General features: G+C 55.6%; 1 protein-coding gene across 4 annotated transcripts; it reads left to right on the top strand.

The window, feature by feature from the left end:
• Positions 1–488: 488 nt before the first annotated feature.
• Positions 489–18,329, top strand: U2AF2 (U2 small nuclear RNA auxiliary factor 2). Of its 4 annotated transcripts, none has more exons than XM_025423821.3 (12): positions 489–1,266; positions 4,460–4,595; positions 5,325–5,369; positions 5,660–5,763; positions 6,059–6,210; positions 7,524–7,640; positions 7,779–7,917; positions 13,201–13,280; positions 13,363–13,485; positions 13,751–13,837; positions 14,058–14,306; positions 17,602–18,329. In XM_025423821.3, the coding sequence occupies exons 1-12, from the start codon at positions 1,218–1,220 to the stop codon at positions 17,734–17,736; spliced, it is 1,416 nt and encodes a 471-aa protein (XP_025279606.1). In that variant the 5' UTR covers positions 489–1,217; the 3' UTR covers positions 17,737–18,329. The 4 variants fall into 4 exon arrangements, with proteins under 4 accessions (XP_025279606.1, XP_025279604.1, XP_048956891.1 ...); XM_025423819.3 differs by having other exon boundaries at positions 13,751–13,849; XM_049100934.1 differs by lacking the exon at positions 5,325–5,369.
• Positions 18,330–18,370: the final 41 nt, after the last annotated feature.

Genomic DNA, 18,370 nt, shown 5'->3' with positions numbered 1-18,370 from the left:
CTGCGCCTGCGCTGCAGGAGGGGCGCGAGCGCGCTTACACAGTTGCTACAGCAACCAGGAGAAGGCCGCTGTGCTTAACGGACTAAAATTCAGTACCTTCCCCGGAGTAAGGGAAAGTCTCGCGCACGCGTGCTGGGGCCTCTGGAACCCGCTCACCTCCCAAACAGTGAGAAACCGCGCCTCAGACCAACCTCTACGCAAGCGCAGAAGCCCATCTCGCGCCCCTCCTCTGCCCCTCTGCGCAGGCGCACAAAGCCGCGCTGGCAACCTCCGCAGCGGCCGCGCGCACCCTTCACCCCGCCGGCTGCTTTTGTCTCGCGCAAGCTTTTTAGGCCCTCCGCGAAATCCGCCCTTCTTTTCCTCCACTCTTCCCACCCGGAGAGCCAAGTGCAGAGAGCCGGGACCTCGCCCTTTCTCTGTATCCCTTTTCCTGACCAACCTCATCTCTGTCCTCCCTCCCTTTTTCCGTTCCCGAAGCCGGAAGGAGCCGAAGCGCCGACGGAAAAAACCGAAGCTATCTGCCGTGAGGCCTTCCCGAAGCGGTGGCGGAAGGAGCCGAAGTTTACCGGCAGGGGAGGAGTAAGTGTACTATCCGGAAAGAGCCGAAGCTTGGCGTCGGGTTTAATCCTTCGGCTGGGTCCGAGAGCCCTCGCTGGAAACCTTCAGAAAGCGCAGGAGTCCGAGAGTGTTAGGATTGTCGGAAATAGCTGATTGCTTGGATAGAGCCGGCGGAGAGGAGCGGGCAGTATCTGCGGAAGCAGCCAAAGACTGGGACGGTTTGAATTGTCGGAAGAAGCCGAACCCCTCGGGGGGGGGGTAGGCGCAGAGGAACGCGCGGACCTACGGAAACACCCGAACGTTGAAGAGCTAGTTTACGAAAAGTTACGATAGCTTGGGAAGCCGGTGAAGTCTTCGCTTCGGGTGTTTTCGGAGGCAGCCGAAGCCGCTGCTCCCGATTCCTTCTACTGCCCGGAAATAGCCGACGCTATTTGGAGCCCGGCTCTGGGGGGAGGGGCGCGTCGCGGGTGGGCGGGCGGGGAGAGGGGCGGAGCAGGGGCGGGGAGGGCGGCCCGGGCTTGATTAAGTAGGAGGCGGCGGAGCGCCGGCGGCGGCCGGAAGTAGCCGAAGCGAGCGGCGGAAGTAGCCGAAGGGGCCGGAGCGGGCGGGCGGCAAGGCGAGGCCAGAGCTGCACAGGGCCCTTACGCGGCCGTCTCAGCATGTCGGACTTCGACGAGTTCGAGCGGCAGCTCAACGAGAATAAGCAAGGTGAGGGCGCCGGGGGCGCAGGGCGGCGGGCGGGTCGGTTCCTGGCCTCTCTCCGTGTCCCCCGCCATTTTCCCCCGCTCTTCCCCCTCCTTTCAGGGCCGCGCGGCGCTCCCCCCCACTTCGCCGCGCGCCTCGCTCACGTGACCACCCGGCATGCAGCCGCGCGCGGGAGGGGAGGGGAGGGGAGGGGGCCGCGGGCGCGGGTCCCGGACGCATGCGCGGCGCGCTCCGCTTTGCGCCCCACGTGGTCCGCGGTGGAGGCGGCGCGGGCCCGCGGGCTCGCTGGGTGTTCCCTTGCGGACTAAGCACTCCCATATATTTAAAAAAATTTTTTTTAAAATCTGAAAATAGGTTTTATGTGTATTAGGTCCCGCAGTGCTTCCTTTCTTTCCCGCTGTCCCGGCACTTCCGCTTCCGGCCGGGCCCGCGGCCCGGGTCTCCACGCCCCTTTTGTCCCAAAATGGCCGTTGCGAGCTCCCCACGTGGGCGTGGGTCGGGGGGGACGCCGGCCCGGGGCAGTGAGCGTGTCGCGGTACCTTTTGCGGGAGAGGACACTCGTGCGTGTCCCGACCCGGGTTGGAGGTGGCGGGGGCACGTCATCCCACACAGCTGTCGGGGCGCGGGGCCGCGGGTTTTCCGACGGGCACAGGCGGTGGGCGCTGCCGCGCTCCGTCTGCCTCGACTGCTCGTGGGAGGGACGCCGGCGGGCGGGAGGGCCTGCCCCGGGTGGCGTCGGTCTCTGCGCCACGTGCAGCCGGGCGTCCTGGGCTCCCGTCCCGGCGGCCCTGCCGCTCTCACGGCTGTACAGCGGCTCGGTGCCTTGTCCCTGAGTCTGTGGGCGAGGGAGGGCGGTCGTAACTACGGTGGAGGTCAGACCTCGAGCGCTTGCCAAGTGCATCCTTGCGAGGCTCGAGAGATATTTTTCTTGCCGTAGAGGGGGAAACAGGTTTCTCAGGCCTTAGCTGTGACAAGGCCGGGCGGAGTTTACGTGGGGGTAGCGCGTAGAAGCTTGTGACGGGGTCTACGCTAAGGGCGGAGGAAGCGATCTACTGGCCACTGTGCAGTTATTCTCGGGGTGATGTCATCCTAGGACCTGGAGAGGACCACGGCGGGGAGAGTGCTCTCCTAGTGCCTTTCTGCCAGGTCCCCACACACCTGGGTTAGGTGGGACCCTTGTTCACAGGAAGGTTTGTTGGCTTCTGGGCGGTTTCATACCCGTACAGAGCAGAAGTCCACCTGAGTGTGGTTGGTGGCGGGGCTGCCAGGTGGACCTGCCTGAGCTCCTTAGGCAATTGCAGATGTGTGCCTCGGTTCTTCCTGGCGCTGGGAGGCCAGGCCCTCAGCCCTGCACGGCCCCTGGGTTGGTGGAGCTGTGCGCACAATGCAGCCACAGACTTCTGAACAACTGAAGCACCTTTTCTGTTTTCTTTGTCCGGGATATCTGTGTGTGGGGAGGCAGGAAGCTCCGTGCACGTCTGCCCTGCCTGTGGGTGGGTCTCTGGACCAGCCTGAGTGAGGCCTTCAGCCCTCTGAGAGCCCTTCAGACCCCGCGTCGGGCAGGTGTGTCCTCGGAGAATTAGTTTCCTTGTGTGGTTGCAGGCTCCCAGCAGGCATCACTGCTTCCTCTCCCCTGGTTCTTCTGCCCGCTTGTTTTGTTTGTTTCAGAGCCTCAGCTTGCTCATTTTATAAGCTTGCCGCCAGAGGCCCGCAGCCCCACAGCCTCCTGCCATGCTGGTGTGTTTCTTTGCTGCTCTTCTTTGCTTCAAGTGTCTGGTTTAGGTTTTATTTATTCGTGTTCAGAGAGATAACATTGTTACTAGTGGTTCTGGGTGGACTACAGCAGCTTTGCCTGTCCTGAGTTGAGTCTGCCCAGGTGATGATTAGCTGTACTTGCTAACATTAGGGAATTCACCTTCAGTCTTCACCGTCTTTTTGCTTTTTGGTTATGAGCAAGTTATGTGAACTCTCTGTGCCTCCGTTTCCATATTTTTTGTTTGAACGAATAGTAGTGTTTTTTTCCAAACAGTTGTAAGAATTGGCAGTATAGGTGGGTTTTAGAAGTATTCTTGTGTTTGCTCATCTGTTTTTTTTTTTTTTTCCTGAGGTGCTTTTCCTTAGTTTTATGGGTTCTAGAGTTGATTTGTTTGTAGAAAGTTGATGTTTAAAGTTTCAGCATAAAGTAGCACGGATGAGGCTCAAGTCCACTTTAACACCCCGTCCTTGTTGCCTTTACCTGTATCCGTCCATAGAACGGGGCTAGTGGAGGAGGGTGAGGGGTGTCTTTGAGTTAAGGAATAAGGAAACCTGCTGTGACGTGGTGCTCATAGCTTGGCCTGCACATCCTTCCCAGGGTCTTTTGAGCGGAGTTTTCTATGGTTTATACGGGCTAGGCTTGTGCTCCGTTCTTTTAGTCGCCACCCCCAAGGCTGAAGGGGTTGAGTGAGCCTACTAGGGGGCTGGACCCTGTCCCTCTTGTGTTGGCTTTGAGGGAGTGTGGGCAGGATAGGGTGGTTTGGGAATCTGGCCTGCAAGGGGTAGGGGGCAGGGCATGCTCCTCCCCTACCTCTTGAGGCAGGGCCCAGCACCTCCCTTTCTAGGCCACATTCAGAAGGGAGCACCTCCCTACAAGAGGGCATCTTGCATTCTTTCTCTGGTTGGGAAGGGACCATCAGGTGTCCTAACTTCTTGGGGATACCAGATCCTGCCTTGCACCTGCCCCTGGGGCCTGATGGTGGGGCTGTGGGTGCCAGCTGGTTGAGGAGGTCTTTCCTGAGGGGTCGCCAGTTTCCTTCATTCAGGAAAACATCATTGGGTCTCTTGATTCCCCAGCCTCTAGCCCTGCCCCTCTCAGGGACGACCCTGGGGTCAGGCCCCTCAGCCCTCGAGGGGGACCAGGAGCCAGCCTCCTCTGTCTTCTCTGGCTCCCCAGCTCCTCCTGAGCATCCTCAGGTATCTTACACCCCGTGGGCATTTCCAGGCTCTGTCCCCTCAGGTAACCAGCTCCTGTCCCCTGGGACCCCCAGGGCTCCTGGACTGGCTTGTGGACCCAGGAAGCCTGCTATATTCCCTCCTCCACTGAATCCCTTCCCCTTGGGGGGTGGGTTCCCTGGGGCTCGGGGCATAGCCACCAGTGAGTGGGTGGGCTGGGCCATGTCCTCCCTCAGCTCATTCTCCTCCCCCTCCCCTGGCCCAGAACGGGACAAGGAGAACCGGCACCGCAAGCGTAGCCACAGCCGCTCGCGAAGCCGGGACCGCAAGCGCCGGAGCCGGAGCCGTGATCGGCGCAACCGGGACCAGCGGAGTGCCTCCAGGGACAGGCGGCGACGAAGGTACCAGGGCTTGGGGACCCCTGGCTGGGAATGGAGTGTCCTTGCACCCAGACACTGGTGTGCTTCGGCCTCTTGAGTTCTCTGTGTGTGTGTGTCTAGGTGTCTGTTACTTGTCTGTCTTGCATATGGGCTTTTTTTTTTTTTTTTTTTTTTTTTTTTTATACTCTGTTTCTAGAGTCTTCAGTTTCTGGTGGGTTGGTGGGGGCATTGGGTTCTTTATCATGGAGGTGAGTCTGGATTCAGGGTGCTGACTCTTCTGTGTTGTGTTCACGAGGCCTGGCTCAGTCCCTGCCTCCTAGGACCCGTTTCTTTTTCCCATTATTATTCTGTGTTTTTCTGGGATTGTATTCTGGGGTCTATACTCTGCCTCCTGGGAAGAGGGGTTCTCAAAGTGGGGCAGCCTCTGTGAACCCAGCTGCCATCTGCTTTGCTAATGCTTCTTCCCTCCCTAGCCTCCCCTCTGTTTTCTTTCCCCTTAAGCGAGGAAGGGTAGGGTAGGTGGAAGTTCTGCCTTCTTACATTTCAGTTTCTCCAAGTAGAAAGTGATCTGTGTGGCCTTTCATCCCTTCCACAGTTCCTCTTTCCTGGGTTGGGGGTTTGGGGGGGATGGCAGGGCCAAGGGGGCCTGCCCCCAGCCCTGGGGCTCTGTGCCCTTGGGGAGGTGTGGCGTGTGGGGAAAACGAGGGTCCCCAGTCACCCTTCCCCATACCTTTCCCTCCCATCCCTCAGCAAACCTTTGACCAGAGGCGCTAAAGAGGAGCACGGTGGATTGATGTGAGCTGCTCTTCCTGCCCCTTCCACCCTGATGTCCACTCCCTCTGCCCCTGCCCTCGTGTACCCTGCCCTGTCCTTGTCCAGCCCTGGCCCAAGCACTGGGGAAGAGGTTCCACTTGCCTTGAAACCAGCACCCTTCCCGAGGCCTGGGTACAGCCCTGACCAGATCCTCTCCCTCCTGGAGAGCACTGCACTCCTAGTGGGTAGCTGAGGGGAGCCTGGGGTGCTCACAGGCCCACCTTTGGTCAGACTGAGGTCGTCCTGCCCGGCTCTCCCTTCCCCCTTCCCAGTCGTTCCCCCCGCCATGAGAAGAAGAAGAAGGTCCGTAAATATTGGGATGTCCCCCCGCCTGGCTTCGAGCACATCACCCCCATGCAGTACAAGGCCATGCAAGGTAGGTTTCAGCTGTCGCCTCCTTGGTGGAGAACATGCTAGGTGGTTGAGGGAGCAGATCCTGAGCTGGGGGGCAGGGGGGATAAGGTTTGTGTCCCGGGCTTTCTGGATTTTGCCTTTTTGACCACTGCAGAAGAGGTGCTGTGAGGTTCCCATGGGGAGCTGAGCCTGTGTGGGCTGGTCCACAGGGAGCTGCCTCCTCCCCTATCCAGGCTCTCCCACCAGTGTGCTGGGGGTGGGATGTGTGTGTAGAGGATTGCCAGGTTGCCATCTAATCCTGCTCTTCCTTCTCCAAGCGGCGGGTCAGATTCCAGCCACCGCCCTCCTTCCCACCATGACCCCTGATGGCCTGGCTGTGACCCCGACGCCGGTGCCCGTGGTCGGGAGCCAGATGACCAGACAGGCCCGGCGCCTCTACGTGGGGAACATCCCCTTTGGCATCACTGAGGTACTGCCTACCCCCTGCCTTTTCCCTGCCCTCTCCCCAGTTCCCTCCCATTCCTCCCCTCTCCCCCTCCCCTCCCCCAACCTGCACGGGTCAGACTCTGCCTCCTGCAAGGCCCCCCGGCCCCCTCCCCGACGGACCGATGGAGTTGAGCCAGCCAGGGGCCGGGCTGGGGGTGGCCCTCTCCCTCCCTCCTCTTCCCCTCTCCCGTCTCCCCTTTCCCAACCTCCTCCAGCAACCCAGGGATCAAGGCACACACAACGAACCTACGAAAATCCATGAGTCCAGTCCGTATCGAGAGAGACAGAGAGGGAGACTCGCACGCGCGCGCGCACGCACACTGACACACGCACACATGCACACACGCACAGACGCACGCTCCCCTCAGTTGTCTCTGACACACCTCTGGTTCTCTGCCGCCTGTTCCCATCCTCTCCCCACGTCCCTCCCGTGGTCGCTGCTCTTTTGTTTTGATGGCCCTGACCTCCCCAACCTTCCCCACCACTCCTCTCCCCTCCCTCCCCCCCACCCCTTCCCGTGGCACCCCGAGAATCCCGAGATCAAAGAGTTGTTTCCATTTCTCTTTAAAGTGAAATATTGTGGGGCTGAGATCCCTCGTAGCAACAAAAAGTTTGCTACCGTCGTCGAAGGCAAGTAAGGTCCATTCTGACTTTCTCAACCTGCACTTTGCTACGTTTGATAAAGCAGCCCCCGGACTCCAGGGCCAGATCCCGCCACATCACTCTTTTCTCCCCCTCCCACCCTTCCTCCCTCCCTCCGCCCTCTGCCCTCCTTGTCCCTTGGCTCCTCTTCCTCTCCCAACTCCTTTTCTTCTCTGGACTTGTCTTCCTCTCTGACTCTTCTCCCCTGTCTTTCCTGCTCTCCTGCTGTGCCTTCTTCCTGTCCTCACGGGATGTGCTCTCTCTCTCTCTCTCTCTCTCTCTCACCTTCCACCTCCCTGTTTTCTATTTTATGCTTTTTCTTCTTTTCCTGTCATTGCCATTTCTATGCGTTTTTCTTGAATGACGTGTCTCTGGTTGGGGCCCCTGCGGTCCTCCCCACACTCCTGGCCCCTGGCTGTCTTTTGCTGCTGCCTCCTACTCCTCCTTGCTTTCTCTAATCTTCTCCTGTCTCTGTCCCTGCTGATCTCTCTGCCCCCACCCCTGTTCCACTGCTCCCTCCCTTTCTCCTTCCACCCTCCCTTTCCCTTTCCCTCCCCTCCCCCCCAAACCCCTCTGTGTCTCCCTCTCTCACCCTCCCCTCCTCTCTCCACCTCCCTCCCCCCGCCCCCCCCCTGTCTCCTATTCCCTCTGCAGGAGGCCATGATGGATTTCTTCAACGCCCAGATGCGCCTTGGGGGTCTGACCCAGGCTCCTGGCAACCCCGTCTTGGCTGTGCAGATTAACCAGGACAAGAACTTTGCTTTCTTGGAGGTGAGCGGGTTGCATTGTGGGGTCAGAAGGTGTGTGTTCTTTCTCTGCAGCAGCCTTGATCTGCCCAGGGCCCTTCTGCAGGCCGTGGTACACCCGGCACCCTGATCCTCATCACTGTACCACCACCTTTTCTTTCAGTTCCGCTCAGTGGATGAGACCACCCAGGCCATGGCCTTTGATGGCATCATCTTCCAGGGCCAGTCGCTGAAGATCCGTAGGCCTCATGACTACCAACCCCTGCCTGGCATGTCGGAGAACCCCTCTGTCTACGTCCCTGGTGAGTGGGGGCCTTGTCCCACGCTTCCCTCTCCAGCCCCGCTGGAGCTACTTGGGAGATGGCATGAATGCTTCTCATCCATCTCCCCAAACCTTAGGAGAATGCACAGTGGCTGTGGGAGGTGTTGAGGGAGGTGAAGGGTTTGCTGCCTGGCTGTCATTCCTGCTCTGGCTCTGGGACTTTGTGAGCATAAGCGTGTGAGCTCATAGTGTGAACACAAGCAGTTTCTCAGTGTGGGGTCGGCTGCTGGACGTTCCCTTGTCTGGCCTCTGTTTCTCCTGACTTCTGTGCTTTGGGCTATTCCCCACAGCCACGTTTAGTAGTAGTCTGGGTCAGTGGAGATCATAGCAGACTGGAATCGGTGATCTTTTCCTGAAAAGGGTCAGATAGTAAATATCTTTGGTTTTGTGGGCCATACCGACTGGGTCACCTGGGTCACAATTGTTCTGTTGTGACGTGGCAACCTGTATGCCGCCTCGTGATAGCTGAATGAGTGGGTGTGGCCCTGGTATATTACCCACACGTTGTGCAATAGCTTCTAAAAAACCTTGCAGGCTATACAAAAAGACAGCCGGCTTAACTCGACTTACAGGCTGGTTGCCGTCCCCTGTGGTGAGATGGGTGAAAGTGAGGATTTGTGCCTCTGGGAGGCCCTGTTGGAGTGCAGGGAGCAAAGTGGGCTTGGAGAAGCCAGTGCTGTGGTGGAACTGGGGGGCCTGGATCTTAGGTCCCTGGTGTTCTCCCAGTAAAGGTGGTAGGCATGGATGGTCTGGGCCAGGGGGTGGGGGGGAGGAGCAGAAGGTGGGTTTCTGCTGGCTGAGGCTTCGCCCTGAAGGACACCTTTTAGAAATCGAGTCCACTGCTGACAAAGCGGGGGACATGGAGTCCCAGAGAGGGTGACACCTCAGGACTGGGTGCTGGTTCCCTGCCTTGTTTCCAGTGTTTTCCACCGTAATAAATTTGGTAAGTTTGGTGGATCTAATGTTTCCGGTAACTGAGGCGTATTTTTCGATGTTGACATGTACTAAGTGTTTGATCAGATGATTTCTGTGTGGGTGCACGTCTGTGAGAGCATTTCTAGATGAAGTTATAGGCCGTTGCTTTGTATTAAAGTGAATCTCTTTTTAAGAGTTTACTTTAGAGAAAGCGTGCACATGTGCGCAGGTGGGGTTGGATGTGGGGCGAAATCTGGAGCAGACTCCACACTGAGGGCAGAGCCTGACTGTGGGCTCGGTCCCACAACTGCAAGATCATGACACCTGAGCCAGAATCAAGAGTTGGTACCTAACTGATGGGAGTCAGCCAGGCGCCCCTGTGCAAAATAAATTTAGTGTTTTAAGGTTTATTTTTTTAAGGGTTTTATTCATTTATTCATGAGAGAGGGAGAGTGGTAGAGACAGGCAGAGGGAGAAGCAACCTCCCTGAGACTCACTCCCAGGACCCTGGGATCACGACTTGAGCTGAAGGTGGATGCTCAATCACTGAGCCACCCAGGTGTTCTTTTTTTTTTTTTCTTTTTATAAAGATTTTATTTATTTATTCATAGAGACACAGTGAGAGGGGCAGAGGCACAGGGAGAGGGAGAAGCAGGCTCCATGCAGGGAGCCTGATGTGGGACTCGATCCAGGGTCCCCAGGATCACACCCCAGGCTGCAGGCAGCGCTAAACCTCTGCGCCACCAAGGGCTGCCCCCACCCAGGTGTTCTTAAGATGTTTTTTTTTTTTTTTTTAAAGATTTATTTATTTATTTTTATTTGTGATAGAGAAAGAGGCAGAGACACAGGAGGAGGGAAAAGCAGGCTCCATGCCGGGAGCCTGACATGGGACTCGATCCCGGGACTCCAGGATTGTGCCCTGGGCCAAAGGCAGGCGCCAAACTGCTGAGCCACCCAGGGATCCCTTCTTAAGATGTTTTTAATTATATAAGGAGCCTGCTTACTTGTCGAAGCTTACTATGTCAGGCACTTTGCCGAGTGGGGTCCATGGATCAGGTTAGTTTTTGTGACAGCTGTGTAGTACAAAGTCTGCAACTGACAGCTAGGGGTCAAATGTAGCTTACCAGTAAGCCTGTTTTCCTAAAGTGGGCTCTGCGTCCGGTGTGTACTCATGTACTCACTGTACTTCATGTACTTCAGCAAAAGGCATGTGCTCCACCTTCTGAGCCAGCCAGGTGCCCCTTGCCCATTTTTTTAAATAAAGATTAACTGGCACAGAGCCGAGTCCACTCGTTGTCTAGCGTCTGTATGACTTTTCTGCAGCAGCGGTCAGTTTGGATGAGAGACCCCGTGGCCCACAAACTGAAAATGTTTGCCACCCAGCTCTTTGGTGAGAGGCTTGCCAGCCACTGTTGTGTGTACCGCGATCCTGTTTCAGACCGGAGGAGAGCAAGGCAAGGCATGATAATGGTCTCTGGAGTTGGTGCTGTGCGGTCTTCCATAGCACCTTCTGACACAGGCCCTTTACCGTGTGGGAACAGAGACCTCGCGGGTCAGGGATAGCTTGTATTGGATCGTCTTCCCAGATTCATGGGCCCCTTTCTAGACGTAACTATTGGCGTGACTAAGCAGCTGAAGCGTGGGTCATCATCCATCTCTGTTCTTTGGGATTTGCTCACCCAGAGGGACCTGAGGGTCTGCAGTACTAGTGCCTGGGCAGGTGGCAGGAAGTGTGATTGTGCTTGTAGATTGAGCATCTTCTAGTTACCTTTTCATAGCGAAGTTCATATTTCAGTCTTCATTTTTTGGTTTAAAAAAAAAAAAACAATTTTATTATACAAGGAGGCTAAAGAGGAAAGCATGTGTGATAAAATTTAGCAGATGTTCTTGGCTGGAAGAGAAACAGTTCAGGAACCTGGAAGGCAACTTTCTGACCTTGATGGAAATGTGTTGATTAAACATGCATCACTTGGGGTTGTGAAATCTTGAGTTCATCTGCCCCTGAAGTCAGGCCTTGCTGTTGAGTGCTGGTGACAGGATCCTGGTGGTTCTTTGAAGACAAGAGGGAGACTGAGGTGGGGGGTGGGCCAGAGCTGTCTTTGGAAGCAGGGGAGCCCAGTAGTTATTCAGTGTGAGTTCAGCTCAGCTGTGAGCACCCGCCCACTGCCATGCCAGGCTCCCTTCCCCGTGCAGGGCCGAGTCCTAATCCCCCCCCCCCCGCCCCCTCATCAGGCTCCTGCCACTGGGGCCTCACCCCCATGTACCCACTCCCTTATACCCACTCCCTTGGCAGAGTCCTATTCTGCCTGGTCTGGTGGTGAGTGCATGGTAGGAGAAAGTGGTATTCTAGGCACAGGGAAAGATTGCTCAGCCTTTGGGGGTCTAGTGTGGCCTTCAGAGAGGAGGTGTGTGCCAGGTGGACCCTCTGAAGGAGTGGATGTGTGGTCAGGGAGGAGGAGCCTGTCCATCCTTTTTTTTTTTTTTCTTAAGATTTTATTTATTTATTCATGAGACATAGATAGAGGCAGACACACAGGCAGAGGAAGCAGGCTCCATGCAGGGAGCCCAATGTGGGACCCGATCCCAGTTCTCCAGGATCAGGCCCCGGGTTGAAGGTGGCACGAAACCACTGAGCCACCCGGGCTGCCCTGCCCATCCTATTGGGAGCGGATGTTGCCAGGGGCTTGATTTTGGGCACTGGGATTGATTGGTATCCCCATTTTCTGGCTGTGTGACTCTGTACGATAATAGTCCCCTGCTTCAGAACCGTCGTTCACTCAGGGTCTGCAGTCATTTATAGCTCTGGTCTCAGGCCCTATTTCAGGTGTACGCCCCATGTGGGTCATCCTCATCCTCCTGTGTCATAGATGCGAACACATAGAGCCTCACTTGGTGCTGTACCCCAGATTTGAACCCAGGGAGTCTGACCCTGGTGCCCTAAGCTCTGCATGCTTCCCTGGAGTGGATGGCACAGCAGATAGCAGCCAAGGCCAGCTGGCTGAGGGTCATCTGGCTCTGCCACTACTCCCTACTGGGGTGATGGAATCTCTGCTTTGCCTAGTCAGCCATCGTTCAGAGCTTTGGTACCTGTGTAAAGTCCCTAGCTTGCCGAGAGCTGCCTGTGGGAGGCACAGGTGTTATGGGCTTGGGGACCCCTCTTTCTGTGTGTGTGACTCCAAGATAGAACCAACTTTCTCTGCCTCAGTTTATCCTGTCTGGATAGGGCTTTGGAGAGCACGGATAGTAGACTTCATGAATTTACCTGTGGTGTCTGGCCTGTGGCCTCTGCGTAGCCTACCTTGGACACGCTGGATCTTCATGGTCTGCCCACCCCCCCACAGGCCCCACTCTGATGGTGCTTAGCTCTGGTTGAAGTGGCTGGGGTGGTGTCAGGAGAAAATGCACTCTTTTTTGTGTCCAGTCACTCAGTGTCTGATGCTTTCTGCCATCTTTCATTTCACCTGTCCGACCCTAGCTAGGTCAGGAAGAAGTGTGGAGGGGCTGCTTGGTGTGGACTGCTGAGGTGGGCCGGGCCATGCTGCTTTTGGTAGTGGGCTCTGGCCTTTGGAAAGTCAGGAACTGGTCGGGCCTGACCAGTGGTGTTTCTCTTCCAATGAGCCCTGATAGTGATCTGGGGCTCTGGGTAGCTCACACCTCACAGGAGGCCCCTGGGAATTAAACGACATGCTTTTGAAGCCAGTGGACAACAGGCTGAGCCACCTGGCAGGCACTTGTGTCTGAATCCAAAATTGAGTGGATATGGCAAGATTGGGGTGGATGCAGAGTAGTCATTAAACCATTCAGCCGACAAACATGAGCCCACTGTGATGTCCCTGAGGTCAGCAAGCTGAGTCGACTGGGCATGTCCCTGCCTTCGCAGACCCAGAGCAGCAGGCCAAAGAGGGAGTTGCTGGGTTTTTGTGGTTGCAAAAAGCTCGGGACCACAGAGAGAAGGACCAAGGGTCTCAACGGGAGACCTGATGTAAACGTCTGGGTGGTAGGAATGGCATTGGGGTTGTGATCTGAAAGACGGAGGGGGTGTAGGTGTGTCATCCTGATGTCTTACCAGTAAGGGCGAGTGCTGCCAGGACTTGTGGTTGGCAGGTTTGAGGTGTGGCCCCTTAGTGGGGACCCTCGCTGTGGTGCCACCCTGGTGTCGTGGCACATCCGAAGAAGAGCTGCTAGTGTGAGTCTTAGGGTCTGGATAGGTTTGGGAGACCGTGGTTTTGTCAGCGTTGCTGGGCCACCTTGGCTGATATAATGGGCCAGGCCCTGTGCACACACCCCGGGGTCTTGGTTAAAGACCCTGTGCTGGAAACCAAAGCCTATGTACTCCCCTTCCCCCCAGGAGTTGTGTCCACCGTGGTCCCGGACTCTGCCCACAAGCTGTTCATCGGGGGCTTACCCAATTACCTGAACGACGACCAGGTAGATCCCTCGCCTCCTTCTGGCTTCTCCCCTCCCACTCTTTACCTCAACCAGCCCTGACGGAGTTGCGGCCCTGCCGCAGGTCAAAGAGCTGCTGACGTCGTTTGGGCCTCTCAAGGCCTTCAACCTGGTCAAGGACAGCGCCACAGGGCTCTCCAAGGGCTACGCCTTCTGTGAGTACGTGGACATCAACGTTACGGATCAGGTGAGCCCGGGCCCCTGCCCTGCTGTGTCCACTCCCAAGTCGCCCTCCTGGGGATGGGTGGGAGGAGGCCAGCTTAGGTAGGGTCCTGTGTGGGGGACTGGGCCCCTTCCCCTTGGTTCCGGCTCCTGCCAGGTGCTCACTCTTTGGCCTTTCCTCTCACCACCAGTGCCCAGCTCTGGGGTATTGGGGCTTGGTGGGAGGCGTCAAGTCCTGCACCTGACCCGCACCTTTCTGCTGCACCCCCCCCCTTGTCCTCCGCACACAGGCTATTGCGGGGCTGAATGGGATGCAGCTGGGAGATAAGAAATTGCTCGTGCAGAGGGCAAGTGTGGGAGCCAAGAATGCCACGCTGGTGAGCCCCCCGGCACGTCATCTTCCATTGGCTAGAGGGATACTGGGGAGGGGCGGGGCGGGGTGGCCTGGGGGATGCTGGGAGCAGATCCTCAGAAGCTTCGGCTCCAGCCCTGGCTTTCCTGGGCCTTCAGGGGCGGACGTGATTCTCTGGGTAGGCCTCTGGGGGTTCGGTGTGGCCCTGGCCGTGACAGCCCTGCCCTCCCCCCTTCTCCCCACAGAGCACCATCAACCAGACCCCCGTGACCCTGCAAGTGCCGGGCCTCATGAGCTCCCAGGTACAGATGGGCGGCCACCCAACGGAGGTCCTGTGCCTCATGAACATGGTGCTGCCCGAGGAGCTGCTAGACGATGAGGAGTATGAGGAGATTGTGGAGGATGTGCGAGATGAGTGCAGCAAGTATGGGCTTGTCAAGTCCATTGAGATCCCCCGGCCTGTGGATGGCGTCGAGGTGCCCGGCTGTGGAAAGGTGTGCATGTGTGCATGGGTACACACCAGTGCTATGACTCACATGGGTATAGGGTCCCCCAGGAGTGTGGTCTTGCAGCTGTGCTTCACAGCTTGGCTTTGTCATGTGATCTTACATATGTGGTTCGGTCTTGTCTGTAAGTGGGGAGAAAAGTGCTAAAAACAGAACAGCAGCAAACCCACTCGAGTCTTCTGGGTGCCAGGTACTCCCTGAGCTTAACCTTTGCAACATGAACTCTCATGGCAGCTCTCTTAGCCCTTGCTCAGAGGATGCAGGCCACATGGTCTGATTCCACAGCCCACTGGGTCCTGTCACTTCTGGCACTGTGCTAGGTGTCAGCACCTTGAACCCTTCTTGAGAGGCAGGGAAGAGTGGGTGACTTAGCTTTCCCTAGCCGCTCACCTAGTGATTCAGGCCTTCAAGCAGAACAAGTCCTGGGGCCAGCCTTGTCAAAGACAACATGTGTGATAGTAGCTGGAAAGGGAGTAGAATTGCTCTGCTCTGGATGCTGTTCTTAGACAGGAATAGACACCTCTTAGTCAAGGTTAAGAGTTGATATTAACCAGGCCCAAGTGATAATAGGTTATCCCAGGTAGTAGGGTCCTGAGCAGGGAACCCAATGAACATAGATCTCCTGGGTTATGAGCCTGGTGTGTTTGGGGATGGTGACAAGGCTGGCATAGTCTAAGCAGAGAGCAGTGGGAGATGAGTTCTGAGGTTGGGAGCTGGGGCCTAGTGTGGCAGATCTTGTAGGCCTGTGTGGGTCCTGGAAGAATGTTGGGTGTTCTTGAAGTGAGAAGGAAGCCTTTGAAAGTTCAGGAATGTGGTCTGTTGCCTTGCACATAGAGTTCCTCATAATCAAGTAGGCGTGGACAGGAATTACAGGGAGGTCCAGGTCTTACTCCAGTCCTGCAGAGCTGGGTTCTGCAGGCAGGGAATTCAGAGGGGGGTAGAGGTGGTGGTGGTATGACCTGGAACTTTGGGAACTAACAGCTTATGGTCACTTGGTCGGAAGATGGTGACTTGATGGAAAGTAGCAGCAGGAGGATGGAGAGAAGTCAGTCCATGGATTTGAAAGACACGTTACCTGTAAACACCCAGATCCTGGTGGTTGATTTGGGAGGGGGAAGAGGAGTCAAGATGCTCAGATTCCTGGGCTTTGGCAGCTAGGTGGAGATGGCAGGTGAGAAGCAAGGGAGATGAGCAGGTTTGGGGGTGGGGGGTGGGGGTCAGTGTTGGGGAAGAGTGGGCTGTCAGTCTGAGGTCCTGAGACACCTCATTAGAGATGTGTGAAGCAGTGAGGACGGAGCTGCATTCCAGGCATGAGGGAAACATTTCTGATAGAAACAGATGTCATCAACACACTGATCCTCATTTTGGTGTCAGCTGGATAGGATTGCCCAGGGAGCAGTGGAAAGAGAGCCAGGTACCAAGGGACAGGGTTGGGGGGGGGTGATGAAGGGATGAGCAGCATTTCCTCTCTCTCCTCCCGTGCTCTGCTTCCCAGTCCTCACTGGTGTGGTGTATGTGGTGTGATGGAAGCACCCGCTCCCCTCATGCCTCATGGGCGCTGGGATGGATCCTGGCTCCTGAGGGGCTGAGTCAGTATTTGTGGGAAGGATGAATGGGAAGACCGGCCTGGTGTCGGAGATCCTCCTGTTTTGTTTGTAAACTTTGTCTTTCTTTTCAAACATACATAAAAGTAGAAGTACCACACTGACCTACTATGGTAGGTCACTTTAGTTCCATTGTGGCACATAGAGTAGTATCGTCGTGTCCCATCATCCAGCTTCACTTGTCATTCTTAATTTCCCAACTTCATTTTTCCTGAAATAATTCAACGCATATCTCCTATATTTTATCTCCAATAATCAAGTGTATTGCTTTAGTATCTGAGCTACTAGGATTTGGGGCCTGGTAAGTCTTGCTCTTTGAATTCCGTGCTGTGCACTGTTCGATGTGTGGCCCCATTGCCAGTCTCCACCCTGTAGATGGGGGCTCCTACATGGTAGCACTACACTCCTCCTTTGTGACAGCCTAAAACCTCTCCAGATATTGCAAAATGTTGCTTGGGGACCCATTTGTGCTGGTTGAGAACTGCTCTAAACTTTTAACAGAAAACTTTATTTTATTATTTATTTATGATAAGCACACAGTGAGAGAGAGAGAGAGGCAGAGACATAGGTAGAGGGAGAAGCAGGCTCCATGCACTGGGAGCCTGATGTGGGATTCGATCCCGGGTCTCCAGGATCGCGCCCTGGGCCAAAGGCAGGCGCCAAACCGCTGCGCCACCCAGGGATCCCTTTTAACAGAAAACTTCTAAATAATTATAATGAAAGTACAATATCATTGTTACAATAAGAAAATTATTCTTAGGATTTACTTAAATTTGTATTATAATTTCCTTGAGCGTCTCAAATGTCTTTTTATACTTGATCCATTTAAATATCCAAACAAGGATTCATGCAATCTTATTTAGAACTTTCTTAAAACTTAGCAGTTCTATGTAATGCCCCCCCCCCCCCTTTTTTTTTTTGGTGAGTCATTTTGTTGAAGCAACAGGGCATTTGTCTTACAGAATTGTCATGTTGTGAATTAGGTTGGTATCTTCCCCCTCACCCACTCCCTGTAAACCGGTTTTTTTTTTTTTTTTTTTTTTTTTAACTGGTGGTTTTTTGTGTTTTTGGTTTTAAGATTTTATTTATTCATTCATGAGAGACAGGCAGAGACATAGGCAGAGGGAGAAGTAGGCTCCATGCAGGAAGTCCGATGTGGGACTTGGTCCCTGGACTCCAGGATCACACCCTGAGCCAAAGACAGACGCTCAACCACTGGGCCACCCAGGCATCCCCTAAACTGGTGGTGTAAACAAGATGAGATACTTGACCGGATCAGTGTTTTTTTTTTTTTTTTTTTTTTTGTTGTTGTTTCTTGCTTTGAGTCAACTTGGGTTTGAATCCTAATTTCTGAGCTTTCTTTGTCTGTCTCTGGGGAGAACCTGGCCCTTGGGGAAGCTTTGGGGAGGGAGGAGCACCGGCAGGGCGGGTGGAGCTCGTTGCCGTGGGTGTGGCTCTGGGCTCCAGTCACGCTCTGATGCCTCCCCTGAGCTCTGCTCTGTGCGCTCTGTTCTTTGATCCTGGGATTCGAGAGTACATTTGGGTAAATGCTCGCAGATCTGCAGGAAGGCCCGCTGCCTCCCTCTGTCTGTCTTGCAGAGTTGTGGGTTCTGTGCAGGCTAGCTGGTTGCTGGGGCTGAGGCCACCTTGCTTTTACCACTTGCCTCTTACTCCCGCAGATCTTCGTGGAGTTCACCTCTGTGTTTGACTGCCAGAAAGCCATGCAGGGCCTGACCGGTCGCAAGTTCGCCAACAGAGTGGTTGTCACAAAATACTGTGACCCCGACTCTTACCACCGCCGGGACTTCTGGTAGAGGTGGAGGGGGAGGGTGGGGGAAGGGCTGGCTGGGGGTGTCTCCCCCTCCACCCCCCCTTTTCCCCCTCTGAAGAAGATGGGCAGAGGAGTGACAGCCGAACGACAGCCGACAGCCGGCAGCAACTGGAATGGCAGCGATCGGGGCGGGGAGGGCAATGGGGAAGTGTGCGCACAGGCCCACACACATGCACCCACAGACACAGAGGGAAGGGGGGCGGGGAGGGGGTGCACAGCAGGGCGGGTAGGACCCCCATGGCCCCTCCCCAGAACAGCCTCTCCTCCCTCTCCTACCCGCCCCCGTCCCCACTGTAGAAACATAAGTGTGTTTATATTTTATGGCCAAACTATTTTGAATTCTGTTGTCCACACTCCCCCGTGCCCTGCCTTATCCCTCCAGGACCACAGCTCCCGTCCTCCTGGCCTCCGGTCCTACCCCCGTGCGCCCCCCCCCCCCCTCCTGTGCCCTCCCTGGTTTCTTACGTAGTTGACTCTCCTCTCTAGTCTCCCTGACCTGCGGCCCCCGTTTCCTCTCTGTGGCAGTTTCATATTTGCTAAGACGAATTTGCTCATTAAACATTTTGTTGTATTTTACTTTATGGGCCTGCTCGGTGTCCAGTGTGTATGAGTCCCCC

This window comes from Canis lupus, chromosome 1 (assembly GCF_003254725.2).
Source record: "Canis lupus dingo isolate Sandy chromosome 1, ASM325472v2, whole genome shotgun sequence".
Classification (NCBI taxonomy): domain Eukaryota; kingdom Metazoa; phylum Chordata; class Mammalia; order Carnivora; family Canidae; genus Canis; species Canis lupus.
This window is presented reverse-complemented; position numbering and strand designations above follow the sequence as displayed.

Coding starts and splice junctions, on each gene's coding strand:
- U2AF2 (XM_025423819.3), top strand. CDS start 1,218: ATGTCGGACTTCGACGAGTTCGAGCGGCAGCTCAACGAGAATAAGCAA. Junction 7,918..13,200: donor CCCCTCTGTCTACGTCCCTG/GTGAGTGGGGGC, acceptor CCTTCCCCCCAG/GAGTTGTGTCCACCGTGGTC. Junction 13,486..13,750: donor ACATCAACGTTACGGATCAG/GTGAGCCCGGGC, acceptor CTCCGCACACAG/GCTATTGCGGGGCTGAATGG.